This window comes from Protopterus annectens, chromosome 7.part0 (assembly GCF_019279795.1).
Source record: "Protopterus annectens isolate FY-2018-M chromosome 7.part0, PAN1.0, whole genome shotgun sequence".
In the NCBI taxonomy this organism is placed as follows: domain Eukaryota; kingdom Metazoa; phylum Chordata; order Ceratodontiformes; family Protopteridae; genus Protopterus; species Protopterus annectens.
In genome coordinates, this window is record NC_056739.1 from 1,396,204,440 (window position 1) to 1,396,222,231 (window position 17,792).

A 17,792-nucleotide genomic window follows, 5' to 3' on the forward strand; every position below is an offset into this window, starting at 1 on the left:
AACTCAAAAAGTTGAAAATGACAGAACCAATGGAATTGACTTTATCTCCGACTAAAACATCCACACCTTTTTCGGCTCCGAAGCACTCGGTGCGGACCTCTTCGGCACTGACCATTGGTGCAGAGCACTTCGGCACCAACCAATGATACAGACCCCTTCGGTACCAGCCTTGGTGCAGACCCGTTTGGAAACTATGTTCTTTCTATTTCAGACCTCTTCGGCACCGTCGGTTTTACCGGTGCAGGCGCCTTCGGCACCAATCCTTTCGGTGCAGACAACCTCCTCGGCACCGACGACCTTGCTCTCGGTGCAGACACCTTCAGTACCATCTCTGATGGTTCAGATCTCATCGGCACCAGAGTTTTTTGGTGCACACGACTGCTACAGCACTGTTTATCTTCAGTGCAGATGTCATTCATTCAAGCTAGGACCAGGACTATCTATGCAAGAAGCCTCTCTGAGCAAGATATTGTGTGCCTTGTCGATCAGTTTCTTGTGGCCAGAGGGATTTCTACCTCCAAGACATCTCTCCCCTTTGGAGGTTATCATTTTTCTCCACAGACTCCAACCTATTCTTCTGCATGTCCCATTGGCCACTTCTCAGGACAGTAACTGTGCCGTTGGTGCGCCTCAGCTTCACAGTCCTCTTGACACTACAGACCAGGGAGCTGGTTCGTCGGGGCCGGGTGTGCCCCTGGTTCCGAGGTTGTCTTGCTTGGTTCCGGGCCTCCATCCCTCCTCAGGTGGGCCAGCCTTCCAGGTCATGGGGAGGCCCTTGCCTCGGTAGGCAAGTCTATACTTTTGAAATCTATCAACTCCTCTGGGCCACAGTTGACACAAGCCACTCCTGTTGGACACTGGGCACAGGAGTCTCACTGCACCCTCCCACAGGAGACTCCTTCTACGTTGAACCTCCCTCCAAGAAGTACATCATAAGAACATGTGCAAGAGGAAGCATGTGGACTTCCTGGTAGAGTCCTTGATGGAAGACACAGATTTCGATGATGGGGAAGGGTCCCCACAGTCACCCTCTGATGAGGTGCCCTTTGGTGTCCTGAAACAGAGAGGTGATTGGAAGTCCTCCAACCTTTCCTCAGAGGAGTTTGTGTTCCTTCAGGCTTTCCGTGCTTGGCCTCCTACCTCCAGAGTTACTCAACCTGCTGACGAGCTCGTCCTGCTCATGCAGCGTGCATGGAAGGCTCCTGACAGCATTGAAGCTATTCCCCAGGGGTCGGATAAAGTCGTATCTCCCCCTGAGAGTGATCCCCACTGGTCTAAAGGTCTCCCATTAGATGCCATGGCGGTGACAGCCATGACTAAAAAGCAACTGCCAGAAGAGAGCCAGACTATCCATCCACCCAACAAGGAGTCCTGGGCGGTGGATAGACTAGGGAAACATGTTTTCGCATCATCGACCTTTGCAGTCAGGTCCTTGGACTTTTTGGCACATTTCACCAGGCTTCAAAGGGACTTAATAACTGAGCTCTCTGAAACTTTGGCTAGAGCTGTCTCTGATGAGGTCTGTGACAAAGTGGCCTCACAGTTACCCACCTTTGAATCCGTCTCCAACTCCTCCATGCACCTGATTTCTCATGCCATGGAAGGAGCAGCTAGAGCGGTGGGTGCAGGCTTAGTCATGAGACGGCATGCATAGATGCGCCTTTGTGACTTTGCGGACCCCTTCAAGGCCTCCTTCCTGAACACTCCCATTGAAGCCTCTTCTTTGTTTGGATACAAAGTAAAAGACACACTGGCTAGATCCGAACAAGACGGTAAGACCCTATCTGCCATTGGTGTCCGTTTCTCCTCCCCTCAGATTCTGTTCCGGAAATCAGAGGAGTGGAAAGATGTGGCATAAGAAATCACAGGGCCCTTTCCGTGATGCACGTGTTGAGTTCTCCCCCAGGGGCAGAGGGTTAAACTCCAATGGAAGACGCCCCTTTCAGGGCAGGGGTGGTCCGTGAAACCAGGGTTCCAAGGGAATCTTTCTCTAGTCAACCCTACCAATGCACCTGAAGGGCATCCCAGCTGTCTACCTCTGGAGACAGTTGGGCGGCATTTTTCCTTGTACCCTTCTGCCTGGCAAATCATAACCACAGATTTTTAGGTACAATGGATAATCACCAGAGGCTATCACATCCCCTTCAATCTTTGTCCTGTCCCCCTCAGAAACTAAAGGGAAAAGGGAAGAAGCAGTACTACAGATATAAAAGCTGCTACAAAAAAAAAATGACCAGATAGGATCCGGATTCTACTCAAGACTCTCTTTAGTGCCAGAAAAGACCGGGGACTGGAGACCAATTTTGGATCTCAGTCTGTTAAATAAATTTGTAAAGGTACAGAAATTCCGGATTGTCATGGTACAGTCTATCCTTCCACTGTTGGAAAAAGATGATTGGTTGTGCTCTGTAGATCTTCAAGATGCATATTGCCACATAAAAATGGACAAACCATCGAGAAGATTTCTTCGCTTCCATGCGGGAAACAGTCATTACCAGTTTCGAGGACTGCCCTTTGGACTCTCTACAACCCACAGTGTGTTCAAGTGCGTGGCAGTTGTCACAGCCCACCTGCAACTTCAAGGTTCCAGATGTTTCTGTATCTAGACGACTGGCTCATTACCACCCCCCCACCAGGCATCTACTGGAAAAAGCCCTGGCATAATCTCTTCACACAGTATAAAGCCTAGGCATTTCCATAAACTGGCAGAAGGCCAATCTTACCCTATCTCAGTCTCTCGAGTTTATCTGTGCTTTTCTAGATACAAGAAATTGCACAGCATCTCTCCCCGACCACAGAATTCAAAGGATAAAACAGCAATTGATACCAATTCTTTCTCAACAAAGAGCCCCAGCTCGCTCTGTTCTTCAGCTGCTGGGGTCGATGGCAGCCTCTATTACCTTTGTTCCCCTTGCAAGAATTCATATGAGACTCCTCCAGTGGCTACTGCTCACCCAGTGGTACCCGTTACATGAATTTTGAAAGACTGAGGGTATTGTATCTCAAAGGTGCAAACAGGATTTAATCTGGTGGATGTCAGAACTCTCTACAGTGGTCTCGTCTTTTCACCCCAAGGCTATGGTGACCACAGATGCCTCCCTGATGGGGTGGGGGGCTGTTTCAGGGAAAGACAGTCCAAGGCACTTGGTCAGAACTAGAGGTCCATCTGCATATCAGTGTCCTAGAACTTAGGGTGGTGATTCTAGCATTGCAAGCATTCCACCCCATACTTCAGTCAGGGACTATTGCAATGCAGTCAGACAACATGTCAGTAGTCTGGTACATCAACAAACAAGGCAGAACCAAATCATACCCATCATGGGAGGCCATGAGGATATGGCATTGGCCGATAGCTACCAACTGCTTTCTGATAGCAACGCACATTCCCGGGAGCTCCAATGTGATAGCAGACGTACTGAGCAGGTGCATTCTCCAACCTCACGAGTGGTCCCTCAATCCTGTAACAGCGGCAGAGATTTTCAACCGCTGGGACTATCCTTGCTGCGACCTCTTTGCTTCCTCAACCAACCACAAATGCAGCAACTACCTTGCCCTGATCCCCCCTCAGGGACAGTCACCCAGGGGCGCTCTAGTCCACTATTGGCTCTTGGGTCTACTTCATGCATTTCCTCCTCTCCTCCTCATTCCCCAATTTCTGAAGAAAGCCTGCACCATATTGGCCTTGACAAATCTGGTTTCCCTGTCTATGGCCTCACTTGCTAGATCAACAGTGGATTCTCAGTCCAACACCAGAGTTGATCTCCCTTCCGCCAAACCTGATTCATCCCAACTTGACCAGCCTGAAGCTCACAGCTTGACTCCTCCACTTCCTGTGATTGCCAGGCAGCATGACCTTCTTCCTCTCAAATCTTTTCAGTCTGGACTATCAGCTTCTACCATTCGAGTTCACTTGGCTGCTATATCTAATTTTCACAACGGTTACCAAGATTCCTCACTTATGTCACACAAGTTGTACAAAACTTTCTTAAAAGGGGTGATTCACTTGAAAATCCCCATTTAGAGAACCAACGCAGCCTTGGGACCTGTCATTAGTGTTACTAACCTTGACGGTGTCTCCATTTGAACCAGCATCCTCTTGCGACCTCAAGTTTCTATCATGGAAGACTTTGTTTCTGGTCACCATTACTTCTGCCAGATGTATTTCTGAACTCCAGGCCTTGTGCATCAAACGCCCCTTTTTGGTTTTCCATAAAGATAGAGTATCACTGAGAACTAATCCATCCTTTCTGCCTGAAGTGATTTCTGAACTGTCTATAAACCAAACAACTGACCTGCCATTTTTCTTCCTCAATCATTCAAACAGAGGAGAGTATTGCCTACATACCCTAGACATTCACAGACAAATCTGATTTTATTTGGACAGAACGAGACCGTCTTGCAAATCAGATCAATTATTTCTGGCCTTTTCTGGACCTAGATTAGGATGTCCCATTTCTAAGTTCACACTGGCTAAATGGTTGAAAGACTGTGTAACATTTATTTACAAAAGCACATCCCTTTAACTCGAACTGTAAGGGCCCATTTTATAAGGTCAGTAGCAACCTCTGCTGCCATTCATGCTAGAGGTTCTCTAACTGGCATCTGTGCATCTGCAACTTGGACCAGACCTCATACTTTCATGACTCATTACAAATTGGATTTGGCCTCTAGAGGAAGAGCTTCGGTTTGGTTCACTGGTGCTCAGGAATGTCCTTCCATAAGGGCCTCCCAGGAATAAAGGTAGCTGGGGACTCTATCCCATCAGTAATGACTGAACGAAGATTAACATCATCAGATACAGAAGTTATGTCTTACCATAATGTTCCATCTGTGTTGTTGATCTTATTCAGTCATTACTTCCCACCCTCCTTCCCCCTTCTGAAGGTTTCTGGTGGATCTCATTTCCTATAACAGCAGGTAATTTTGGCCAGAGGTAGCCCCTTCTTCTTTCTACAACTTGCAAACTCGATCTGCGGTAACAGAGAGCGGCATGCTGGGTAACATCTTAGCTTGAGAGTTTTTGGCTGACTCAAGCTTGGCGTATGGCCGGCTCTGTTCCGAGGACGGAACCAATAACTCATCAGTAATGACTGAACGAAGCTTAACAACACAGATGGAACGTTATGGTAAGACATAACTTCTTTTTTTGCGTTGTGCAATATTTTCATAACTTGTATTAGCTTTTGCTTCTCTCTCTCTCATTTTTGAATAGAAAACAATGTAGCTGTCCAGAATTAACTTTTGATTATGGTCCAGAGCTAGTGTCTGCTTTTTTAACCCGTTTTTGTTTATGCAAATTGGAAATCTTTGCTGTTTCTGCCTGCTGTGTAACAAGTCAACAAGTGATCAAAATGAGCCTTTGTTTGATCTTTACATTTAATGTTAATTTCAAAGGCTGATCTATGTATCCTGAAATAGAAATATTACCGTAATTTATATTTGCCAGAAATATTTTTTCTGTTGAAATGTGCTTGTTTAAAGCCTCATATTTGCTTTTTTATTTTAGGGTAATTCATACTTAAATATGATATTTTTCCCCTTAGCATCTTAAATATTTGACTTGTATATTTCATTAATATATTTATGTACAGTAATGATTTCACAAATTTTATGGCGCTTACTGTACATTATTAAAATACTTTGTTTTTGATTCCTCTTTTTACAGCACATGTTGGATTTGGTAAGATTTCCTTTGTATTTGTTTTTAGTTATTTTTAATTGTTTCCAGACTTTGTATAGTCCGAGTTCATCAGGCCATTCTGTCTTTATTTGTGTCCATTCATATTTTGGTTCTTTTTTGGTATAAAAATCTTAGACACCTGTAAATTATTTGGATATTTCCTGTTAGTAAGTTGTTTTTTAAAACATATGCAAAGAAAATTGGCAGTTGTTTGAGCACTCCATAGTGAATCTGTCCCATCTTACTATTCTGTTCATTTTTTTTCTCTCAACTTATCAGACATATCTTTGCATAAGTCTACTTTTTTCTGTAAATGCACTCCTGTTAACATTTTATTTTTCCTGCTCACTAATTTTCAGTACTTATTTCCATACATTTTCATTGTTTAAGGTGTCTGTTTCATTTTACTTTCCTACATCCAAAAGCAAAGCATGAAACTGCTTATGTCATTCCAGTACTAAGAAAATACTTATACTTTTGGTTGCATATCTGCAATTGTTGTTAATCATCTTTCCTTGACTTCCCAGTTTTTTTCTCACTTGTTTGGTGAAAACTGCTATTTTAATAGCTTCTATCTGTGATTTCTTTTACAGTTAATAGACTGTATTGGTCTTATTTCAACTGTTCAGTCAGTATTACATTGACAGTCCATGCTTAGAAAAACATTTTGCAATTTTGTAGTGATTTTCATTGCTGAGGTCTCTGCTCCCTGCTTGCAAGTTCTTTGTGTACTTGCATCTTTGTTTTCATATTATAAATGTCTGCTTACTGTGGTCTGAAAAAGTGTGCTATTTTGTTTCTTAACTCATATGCACATCTGCTAAATTAAAAGAAAGCTTGACGTGTACAGTAGATTGTCTACTACTTAGATACAATGTGCAAGATGTCTTCTTTTTAATACTCTGCAAAAACAAATTTTCAATTAGTTTTCTTAAGTAGAATAGTTTTCCTTATAAAAATTACTTTTAAAATCATTCCCTATTTATAAATTTCCTAATATTTTGTAACCATTTTATTTCGGTAATTCCACTGTTGTCTGGTTTTGTAGTGTAAAATCCATATTCTTAATTTCATGCATCTATATTGTACTGTCTTAAGTGTTGATTTAGGAAGTCCACCTATCTCATCTGCCGAATCTGATCTATAACTTTTTTGCTATGTTCAATTGAAAACTATAAATGTGGTGCTTTTTTAATAAAATGGTGGTGGCAACTTTTGCATAATTTATTTCAATCTATTGGAGTTAATGATAACAGCTTACAGGTGCAAAAGAAAAGGAATGGTAGGCTAATGAGAAGAGTAGGGTTTAAAAATAGGGATTTAAGAAAACCATGCATTATTTCATATTTGTGTGAAATAGAATTGTGATACATACAGTAACTGTATTTTCCTACTAATCCAGGTTATTTGAAAATAAAAATGCCCCTAGGATATTTCTCTAGTTACTCCTGCTCGGATTGAGTGTTCAGTAGTCCAGCAATAATACTGACTTAGCCCAACATCCTGATTTATGAGTTTACTCTCCAGGTCTGAGATTTGTCATAGTTAATTCTATATTGTAGCATTAATGTTAGAAAACCTGCCTTCTTGCCATTGTAGGATTTACTGAATTCTTTAATGATATGTCTGCTAGGTGCCAGGGTAAGCCAATATTTGTTAGATATGACTCATTTCAGTGGACCCAGTCATTGACCTCTGTTTAGCTGACAAAGTATAGTCGATTGCACAGATAGTCGATAGTTGTGTGATCACACATTTCTCCAGGTAGGGAAATATGAGCTTTCCCCGAGAGTTTAGGTTTTGCTTGCTCTGGGCTTTTTGCTTGGCAAATGTGCAGTAGTGTGTTCACATTTGCAGAGTAAACTTTTTGTGGTCATCTTTTTAAATGTCGATCTTAGTGTTTTGTTTAATTTCAGTACACCCATTTATTTATATTTCATTGAATGAGTGCAAGATAGAATTGGAGAGCTAAGTACTTTTGCAAGAAAAAAGCTTTTATATATGCAACTTGTTAGTTGATGATAGACCTGGTTTCAAGGCCATTCCTCAGTTCATGACTATTCAAATTTCATCTTTGCATATCCTTAGGTTGGCATAGTTCAGAATTTTTCAGTCTGCTGCATTGAGGTGCATGCTTGTCTCTGAAAACACAGCTTTATACTACAGTTCTGACTAGGATGGTGCTTTTAGTTGTCATGCAGCCAGTCATATTGTGCTGATGCCATGGTTCTGATCATGAACTTAATGTTTATCACAGAAAAAGTACCAAAACCTTTGTAGTGTTTCTGCAGCCCTCTAATCACTCATTAAGCATTGCACTGTCTGTATTTTTCTGAGAAAGAAATGTATCCTGAAATGCTAGATCCCAGATTGGTGTGTCTGATCATAGAGAACAAGTAAAGAAATTGGAAGCCAAATATTGGTCAAACCATATTTTGAAAAGTTTTTTCTTAAGATTGCCCAGCATTCTTCATAAATTATGAGCTGAAGTTCGTCATGCTTTTATTGTTGCAACAGTAACATTGTGGGGTTTCCTGCTTTGGAAGTCCTCAGCTGGCCCAGATGCTCCATATCGCCAGGATATCAAGGAATAGTATTCATCGGCCAGCACCATTTCCGCAGTTCGTTCTTTCTCATCTGAGCCCAATAACAGCCTTCATATAGATCATCAGTAGATCCGAAGCCAGAGATAACAGCAGTTAAAGCTGAATACACTGTTGGGGAATTCTTTTGTTCTACAATCTTCTACGTCTTCTACATTTCTTGTTGATGTTCGTTGCCAAGACTAATGTTTGTTTAGCCTTTAGAAACTGATCCCTCATTGGGATTTTCCATTGGGAGGCTCAGAATTATTCTCAGTCTAAGAAAAGTGAGAGAGTTATTTAGACTTCAGAGCACAAACCTTTGACTATTTCTCCAGTTCCAGAGGTTATGATTCCTTGCAGCTTGACTACCCAGTCCCTTGCCCTCAGGAAACCTGACCACTTCTTCAAGGTCCTGAACACACACAATCACTTCTTTAGAAACCTTGTGGTGGATCATAAGATGGTTTCCTCAGGTCCCACGAAAGCTAAGGGCAGTATCTCTAAAAATCCATTGCCTAATGACAAAGGGGAAATCCATAGACAGATGCAACAGGAAGAATGCATCAGCTACCCTGGCCATGAGAGCTTTAAATTGCCAGCCGCATATAGTGAAATTTCGGAAATCTCTGCTGCACCACATGAAATATAAGCTGGAGGTGATGGTGGACAAGGCTCTCCAGAAAGAGCTGTTGGAGCAGTGCAACTCTTGTTCTCAAGTTCCAAAATACTCTCTACATTGTGGCTATGATGCCTTGGAAGCATCTCATTGGGCAACTGCTTTGGAGTTTATCAGGAGACATGAGTAATCTCTGTCTGATCAAAATTGGAAGTCTTGATGCACCCTTAGACAAGTTTTTCTTTTTGGACCCAAAGCACAATGTTTTTAAGAAACTGAAGGGCAAGGCCAGGTCCTTGCCACCTGTAAAGGACTTACTGCAGGTGCATCCCCCTAGGTTTAGTAGGTGTTTCTGTCACACAACCAAGACAAATGAGTAAGAGAACCAGAAGAGAAAAATAGCCAAGGCAGCAATGTTGCAAGGTGTCCATAGATCTAGGTCTACACGTCCCCATGCGTCGGGGCCAGCAAGGAGCAGCTATGATTTGGAGAGCATCTCCCTGTACACCCAGCCCAAGCCAACCATTTCCTTTGCCCACAAAGCTGTGAGGCAGATTTTCTTTCTTCTTATATCAGTGGCTAAACAACACTCAAAACAAATGGGTGTTACAAGAACAGGGTACACATTACAGTTTACATCCCTTCCAAGGATTTTAGGCATTCCCAGTGTTCCAAAAAGACAACTTGGGGAGGCACAGGCTCAAATAAATTTTCTGCTGCCACAAGGGTCCATGGAACCAGTCACTCTAAAGAGCAGAAAATAGGGTTTTAGTCGAGACTTTTCCTAGTCTCAATCAAAGTATGGACTTTTTCAACAATTTGAGATTTTTCAAAGCTAAACAAATTGTCATTTGTTCCAAATTAAAAATGCTCACCCACCAAAAGCTTCTGCCCATGATCTCTCCTCAGGCTTTCATGATCACTCTAGATTTAAACGCTACATACCTTCATAAACCCATAGAGAAGAGGATAGCTTTGCTTCAGGGATAGTGGGAGTCTTTCAATTCTGTGCATTGCCCCTTGGGGGTATCTACTGCTCTGAGTATTTACAAAATGTCTGGCTCCAGTAGTTGCCTTTTGCAAGACTAAGGGTGTGTAGATGTACCCTTTCTAGAAGGCTGTCTGATTCAAGCATATTTTGTGAAGGAACTTACAGCCACACCTCTGTAGAATGCCCAGATTTTTGCCTCATATTTTTGGTCCATTTTTCATAAAGTTGTGTTTTTCTGGCAAATTAATGGCAAATCATTAAAGAATGAAGTTAGAAAATAATGATATACATTTGAGTTTCAGACTTCAAACCCTTCAGAAAATTAATGCTAATGCAAAACCTGTAATTTTTATCAACTTTCTAAGTTTGTAAGAGGAATATTTAAAAATGTTCCCTATTTTTGGGCTTTTGTCCCACTTTTACTTATGGCTTTGACCAGATTTCATGCTCTGTGAGGTTGAGAGGTATGCCTACATCATTTCTCAATCTAACCATCGAATGTGTTTTGAACTTGGGATTCTACCTAAACTTAATGTCCAGTCTTACACTTACAAATAAAGTGGTGTTTTTTGGGAAAGGCTGATAGACATGGAACAACAAATGGGTTTTCTCCTACAGGAAAAGAGTATGCTCCTGACTCAGTAGTTTAGGGCATTAGCTGATGAAGAATTTATCTTTGTCAAGAAACTCTTGAGAGCTTTGTTACATGGCCGCCTGCATTCTAATGATTCCTTTTTAGCAAAGCTTCGCATGAGGAAAATACAGTGGTACCTGAAAGGTATGTGCTGCTAGCATAAGCTTCCCCTCATTTTCAAGTTAATACTGCTTTCTTGTCTAAAAAGATTTTGTGGTTAGAGGCCTGCATGAAGAAGTTCCTTTTCGCTGCCAAGCAGGCAACTAAATGATGACAGCAAGTACCACAGACCTAGCATGGGGCACACATTCAACAGTTTGCAAGGCAGATGTGAGAGAGTATTTAAAAAGACTCGCATCAATCTAAGATCAAGACAGGCAACATCACAGTCATGTGGTACATAAACAAAGGGGGTGTCTACTCTTACCTATTCTGTCGCTTAGCCATAAAGATTTGAGAGGCAGCACAAGAGATACAGTGCCGCTTAGTGGTAGAGTACCTACCAGGAGCAAACACTATCTTTGCAGATCATCTCAGCAGGTCTGCAACAGACTGTTAGGAGTGGATGTTTAAAGTCCATCTTCAAAGAAACCAGTCACCAGTAGGGTATGCCAGAAATAGAGCTTTGGCTTCAAAACTAAACAGGCAAATAGTGTTCTTCTTGGGCCCCAGAACACACAGCTAGAAGGACAGAAGTCTTCTTCCAGAGGATAGGTCTGTCTCTGTGTGCCACACCCCCCCCCCATACCTCTCATCCCCAGGTTACTTCTAAAGATCAAGGAGGAAGAGTCAAGGGTGATACTGGTAAGATTCTCTTGTTCAAGACAACATTGTTTCCCCATGTTACACAGCATAATAAGAGAAAAATCATGGGCATTGCCACAGGAGTTGGCTCTGTTAACTCAAAACAAAAGATCATCATGCATTCTAGCTTTGGACACACTAAAGCTGGCAGCCTGGATTATGTAAGCCTGATTCTACATGGCCACGCATTTAGTAAGGGCATCTTGTATATCTTGAAAGAGGCTAGAAGGCCCAGTACCAAAAAGTAATATATTCCAAGGTGGAAAAGATTCTCCGTATGGTGCCAGGCTAAAGGGTAGTCACTTTTGCTAGCCAACATCCCTCTGGTACTATAATCTGGCAGAATTGTTCTGTAAAGGGCTCACAAATTTGTGACTGTGCCATCTCTGCATGTCTGCCTCTACATGCACCGTTATTCTCTCAGTCCATGGTAAAACATTTTCTCAAAGGAATTATCCATTTAATCCCCTACAGGAGGGTCCAAGTCTGGGACCTTAACGTCTTACTGGAAGAGCTTACCTTCTCCCCTTTGAGCCTGTTTCCTGTGCAGATCTCAAATTTCTTTCTTGCTAATCTGTTGTCTTGATTGCCATCACCTCAGCAAGAAGAATTATCTGCATTTCAGAAGCTATCGTGTGCACTCTTTGTTAGTTACCATCAAGACAGGTTCCCTGTGGATGTAGCCTTCCTTCATGCCCAAAGTAATTTCAGAACTACTTTTAAACCAAGCCATTCAGCTACCTGTGTTCTATCCCAATCCTCAGAATGGGAGTGTGGGGGGGGGGGTGGTAACTCTACATTCATTACATGTACACAGGCAGCTTGGGTTTTACTTGTATAGGACCAAAACGTTCAGAAATTCTGACCAACTGTTTGTTGCCTTTGCTTCAGTTAAACTAGGACATAGATCTCTAACTGCATGTCTTTTCATTACGAGTCTATGTTAAATAAAACGCTTAAAATGTCGAGTACAACATACTTGATCACTTTTAAGCAAACACCCAGAATGTCGGAAAACGGAGTTCCGAAATATTTTGGTTGGCCAGCACTGACATATGACTTATTACGTCATGTAAGGTACTGCTAGCGGCGCTGTACGGTGCAGAAGGGAGTATTTCCCTTTTCTGCACTGAAGTGCAGTCTCAGAGTTGGTATATATAAGTAGGGGAGGTTTGGGGGGCGCAGGGGGGCTTGCCCCCCTGGTTGTAACATTACAGTATGTTTTTCTAGTTTTTGTTTTGTTACGATATATTGGAAGTTGCTGTTAGTCTGTTTAGTGTTCTGTAGCACTTGGGAGGGGTAGGTGGCCAAACAAAACATTTCGAGATTTTGTTTTCCGATATTCTGGGCTGTCGGTTAAACAAACATTTGCTTAAAAGTGTTCGAGTATGTTGTACTCGACATTTTAAGGGTTCGTTTATTTAACATAGACCCTTCGTTACAAGCACAATGGCAAGAGTGCACCTCAGAATTAGAACTCATTCACCCAGGGCCAATGCTACCGCTACTGCCTTAATTAGAGGAGTACCTGCTTAGGCTGTACTCGAGGCAGTTACTTGGTCATCAGTTCATACTTTTACCAGACACTATAATTTATCTTCCACTTCTACAGATAGAGCAGGTTTTGTATCTCCAGTTCTACAGGACATTCTGTCTTCCCTTTAACACTCTCTACCCAGACACCCAAATCTTCCTAATGTGTTGCTACTGCAACAGTGACATCGCAGTAAACATAATACAGTTGTGTCTACTTAACATAAATGTAGATGCTTGGGTGCTTTTGCTTTTGCAGCGTCTTTTCTCTCCCTCCATTCCCTCTGTTGACTATGGATTAGGTTGGACTTCCTTTTCTCCTTTCCTGTTTAAATACCCTTTGCAGATCTCTGTCCCACCATGCCTGTCAGGGACAGTATGCATAGTTTCTGTTCTTGACCTAGGGCTTCTATTTTGTAAGTGCAAGGAAGACCTAAAGATATGGCACCAGCCAGCAACACTTATACATTGACTTTTTGTGTGGCCTTTCTTTGGATGACTCCTTATTTGGAGAAGTGCCTGGGCTCATGAGATCTTCTGTAGCATAGCCTTGCAACTGACTATCCTTTTTCCCACAGGAATACCATAATCACTATTTGAACAAGTGGAGTTTGGATCCCTGGGTCATCTCATCTTTGTCTTCATTTCTGAAAGATGCCATTTATCCAACCTGGCAGTATTAGATTCAGTTCATTCTTGCGCCCAAAAAAGTTGATGCCATTTGCAAATCCTCAGCAGGACAGCTGTGAACTGCACTTTGGAAATTTTGCTGTCAAGGGTCATTTATCCAGAGGTGTGGCTGCTTCATTTCTTGGTTCAAGAATGTTTCCACTGTTGACATTTGTATCATAGCCTTTTGGTCGTTTCACACTTCAAGCATTATCATTCTGACCTTGATAATTGTTGGGCTTTCTTAAGCACTTCATTGCTGCAGAATTTTGCATGCTGAACTCTTACCATGTAGTTTTTTCAGAAAATTTACTATTGATGCATAGGATTTTCCTTGTTTTATCTTTTTGGCACCATTTACCCACTGCAACCCTCCAGCTATTTGTTCAGTTGTCCAATTTCATTCATCCCTACTCATGGCTTTGTATGACATGAAGAGGTAGAGGTTAGAACCTGGAGACTGGCCATCGTTCTGTGTGTGTGTGTGTATGTGTATGTGTATAACAGTTTTGTACTTCCTTGGCAGACATGTTCCTGTTGGCCAGTAGGTGTGATGTACCTAGCTATGCCACGTTGCGTGGCCAGTCGTATGGCATTGAGTCCCTGTGTGCTGGAACGCACTACTTCACCATCCTCCTGGTATTGCTTCTGCAGTAGGACCTTAAAATTTCCCTGATTCACCAGTGGTGGTGAAGTCAACATCGGCCAATCGGTGCATCTTTCACCAGTGGGCTGTTCAGCTCCCTGGTTGTTAGTCAAACAGAGATCATTTCAGATGTAGTTAGAGATCCCTCTATCTAAGCCTAAGAGCAGAAGTTTAGACTGCAGGTTAGAAACTGCCTTCCCTACTAGGGATAGATATCAAGTGATCAAGTGTAGGTGAAAGGGATATGGGAGTGTCAAGTGAAAGACCAGCTAGAACTGAAGCTCCTGTTAAAGGGAAGAATTAGTAATGTATGTAAAATATTGTATGATAACTCTAAGAATTAATGCAGGAGGTTGGAAAAGATTGTGAAGAGATACTGGAATGGCAAATTAGAAAGGAATGGTAGGAGGACATCTGTATGGTTGCCTTGGTATGCAGTGGAGCCCAGAGTTTTTAGGATTTTCCTTGGAAGTGTTTGCAAAGATATTTCTGTACCCAAAGCAGATTTCCGAAAAGCATTTGTCAGGAGATCACAAATGTTAGAGCTGTGATGAGAGAGAGAGGTAACTCTACTAAAAACTCTATCAGAGCCACTGTTTTACTCAGCACTCCCCTATCTCTTTCATATTGCCTATAGTCTGGATATCAATCCCTGGTGGTCTGCAACTTGTAGTCCAAACTTCTACTTAGCCTCAGTTATCCTACTGATTTGTGTGCTCCCAATACTTTTGCTAATTTCTTTCCTTAAATTCCAATTCTATCTTGCTTGTTTTTATCCTTCTGCTTGGATGCATCCTGATTGGAAAATCATCTTTTTCCATTCTTGCACTGGCTTAGTTCTTCGAATACTTTGTTACTTTGAGTATAATATTCTGTGTGGTGATGGTTATTCTCATTAAAGACTTTCATCTGAAATCCTAGTCTTTGTTTCTTGAACTTCCCTGATTTCACCATTCTCCATTTCCACATTGGATTTTAACCTTCTCCTTGAGTTGTTAATGTGAGCCATAGCAGCATAGCTCTGAAGTACTGCTTAAAATTGAGTTTAGATCAATGAGCATGTGCAAGCCCGACTGCCATTTTGTAGTAAGCTGTTGAGATGTAAGCATGTATGTATGTAAGGTCTGCCTGTTAGCCAGTTTCTTTGTATTATATGATGCTGCTATCCATCCTGACGTGTTTCTATGTATTTAAGCATCTAAATTAAATACCCCACCTGCTTGTCATCTATGTAAGAGAGGGACGAGTGACGTGGTGTCAGAAGAGGCATGTCTAAAATGACTTGTGGCCAGGATGGGATCCATATTCTTTAGTTCGAGATAGGTTCATAGGTAGGTGCTAGGCTATTGGCCCTAGGGGCCTATACAAGCCTAGCCAAAAAATATACCCTGGCTTTCGCCACCCAAGAAAATTATTTTCCTGTGCCCCTGTCGAGCAGACCCACAGAAGTGATCCCTGGGGCACTTTGTTGAAATTGGGGTAATGTAGAGGAGTGAATCATCCCTACTGAATGTATAATTCGCAAAACAGGTCAGAAACAAATTTCAGATGTTAAAACTCTCTCAGCATTATTTCTTATTCGCAAAATATGAAATGAGGCATACAGGATGCTCTAAATGATATTTACATAAACCAATATGTCTGATGTTAAAAATATTTGAATTACTACGGAAAATGTTTGAAATAAATTCAAATTGCATAAAACTAATTTTATAAGAGGAAATGATCACATTTTCACTAAGCACATATTTTTCATATTTGTTAAAGATATCCTAGTTATGAGAAGTTTATAAAGTGTTTGCATGTTTGTGCAGTATTACAGTAAACTTATTTCACAAAGTACAGCCATTACAGATCATATTTCGCAAAGTACAATATTTCGAAGAGTTTATTGTGCATTTGAATGTTATTACAAGCTTCCAGAACAGTTTGTGCGTACACAATTACAAGGACCATATTTTCATTACGTTTGTGGATACTTTGTGGGCATGGCAGACGAATTTCGAATCCCACTGCACTTGTGTTTGACAGTAATATTACAGAAAACTGGAGAGCGTTTGAGCAAGAGTACGACATTTTCATACAGGCTGCATTTTCTGATAAAGATGAGGTAACAAAGGCATTTATTCTATTTAATTTAGCTGGGTCAGAAGCCATTGAAAGGGAGTTTTTATTGTGTATGCACCTCCTGTGTATTCAGGAGAGGGGGAAAACAGTCATGTGGTACTGGCTGAGTCAAAGGAGGGCCCTGAGTGCTTAAAACATAAATTGAGAAATGTCACCCCCAGGCAAATGTTGCAATGGAAAGGCACTTTTTTTACACAAGGGATCAAAAGCCTGGTGAAACTTTTGCAGCATACATAACCGACTTGAGAAAGAGCTAAAACATGCAGATTTGGTGATTTTAGAGTTGAGCTGATAAAAGACAGGCTTGTGTGTGGTATAAAAGATGATGCTGTGACAAAGATTTTCATAGGTTCAGAGGTTGGTACTAGGCTATCGGCCCTAGGGCCTATACAAGCCCAGCCATAACAATTTAACTTTAAATAAGGCCATTGAGATTTGTCAGGTATATGAGCTCACAGAAAAGCACATAGATATGCTTACAAATGAGAATAGCTTTAGAAGGCACAGTGATAAAGTTTATGTTGATAGTATGGAGCACGTAATTAAAAGAAACAGGCCCAAGCATATGGCAGCAACAGTAGCCCCTGCATCACTCACTGGTAAACCCCCTGTACTTTCCAGCAAATTTCAGAGTTTGCACTGTCTCAGTGAAGCATAAGGGTGAGTCAGCGAACAGGCATAAGGGTGAGGGCGTGTGCTTACCCAGTTTCATTGCCAGCTGTTGTAATTGTGGTGGAAATCATGAATCTAAAAGGGAAACATTTTTAGCTTTTGTCAGCAATGCTACAGATGTAGTAAATGGAATAATTTCAAAAGGTTTTGTAAATCAAAAGGCCCACATTCTTTTATAAAAAGGGAACATTTTAAGAAACGAGTTGATCAATTAGAGAGCTGCAACCCTAGTCTTTGTTGATGGTGTGTCAGTGCTTCATGAAACAAACAGTTAATGCAGTAGACTTAAGAACTAAGAATGAAGTATTTTGTACTATTCGGATAAATGGCAAACCCATAAAGCTCAAAGTTGACACAGGTTCAAAGTGCAGTTTTGTCAGCAGAAGCATTTGCTAGTGTCTGTCATGGTGAAGGGCTTGATTTGGCAAGGTGTGCAACTGCTTTATGGATGTGAAGAAATTCAGATCGAATGCTCAGTAGTGCTTTCGTGTTACTGTGCTAGAAGATGCTACAACTTATTATTTTATGTCATCAAGAGGCATATCCGGTCATTATTAGGGCTCAGAGACAGTTTGAAAATGGGACTGCTTTCATTTAATAAGGAAGTCCACCATGTTAGGTTAAAAGACCACTACTCTAATTTCATCCAGTACATTTTTTTAACTTATGCTGATGTTTTCGAAGACAAACTAGGGAAGCTTCCAGTTGTGTACTCCATGGAGTTAGACCCAGAGGTCAGTACAGTTATAAGGCCAGCTCGAAAAGTTCCAATAGCTATGCAGGACAGACTCAAAACTGAGCTAGATAAAATAATGAGACAAGGTGTGATTTGTCC

General features: G+C 41.6%; 1 protein-coding gene across 4 annotated transcripts in view; it reads left to right on the plus strand.

Annotated features, from left to right (window-relative positions):
- Positions 1-17,792, plus strand: part of ATXN7 (ataxin 7) — a 1,461,623-nt gene that overhangs the window by 1,371,540 nt on the left and 72,291 nt on the right. For 3 of the 4 annotated variants that reach the window (XM_044077985.1, XM_044077987.1, XM_044077988.1), the window contains one exon: positions 5,666-5,680. The exons of the other annotated variant lie outside the window; for it this stretch is intronic. In XM_044077985.1, the coding sequence (XP_043933920.1) occupies positions 5,666-5,680 (15 nt within the window). The remainder of the gene's footprint in view (positions 1-5,665; positions 5,681-17,792) is intronic. 4 annotated transcript variants of the gene reach the window in all.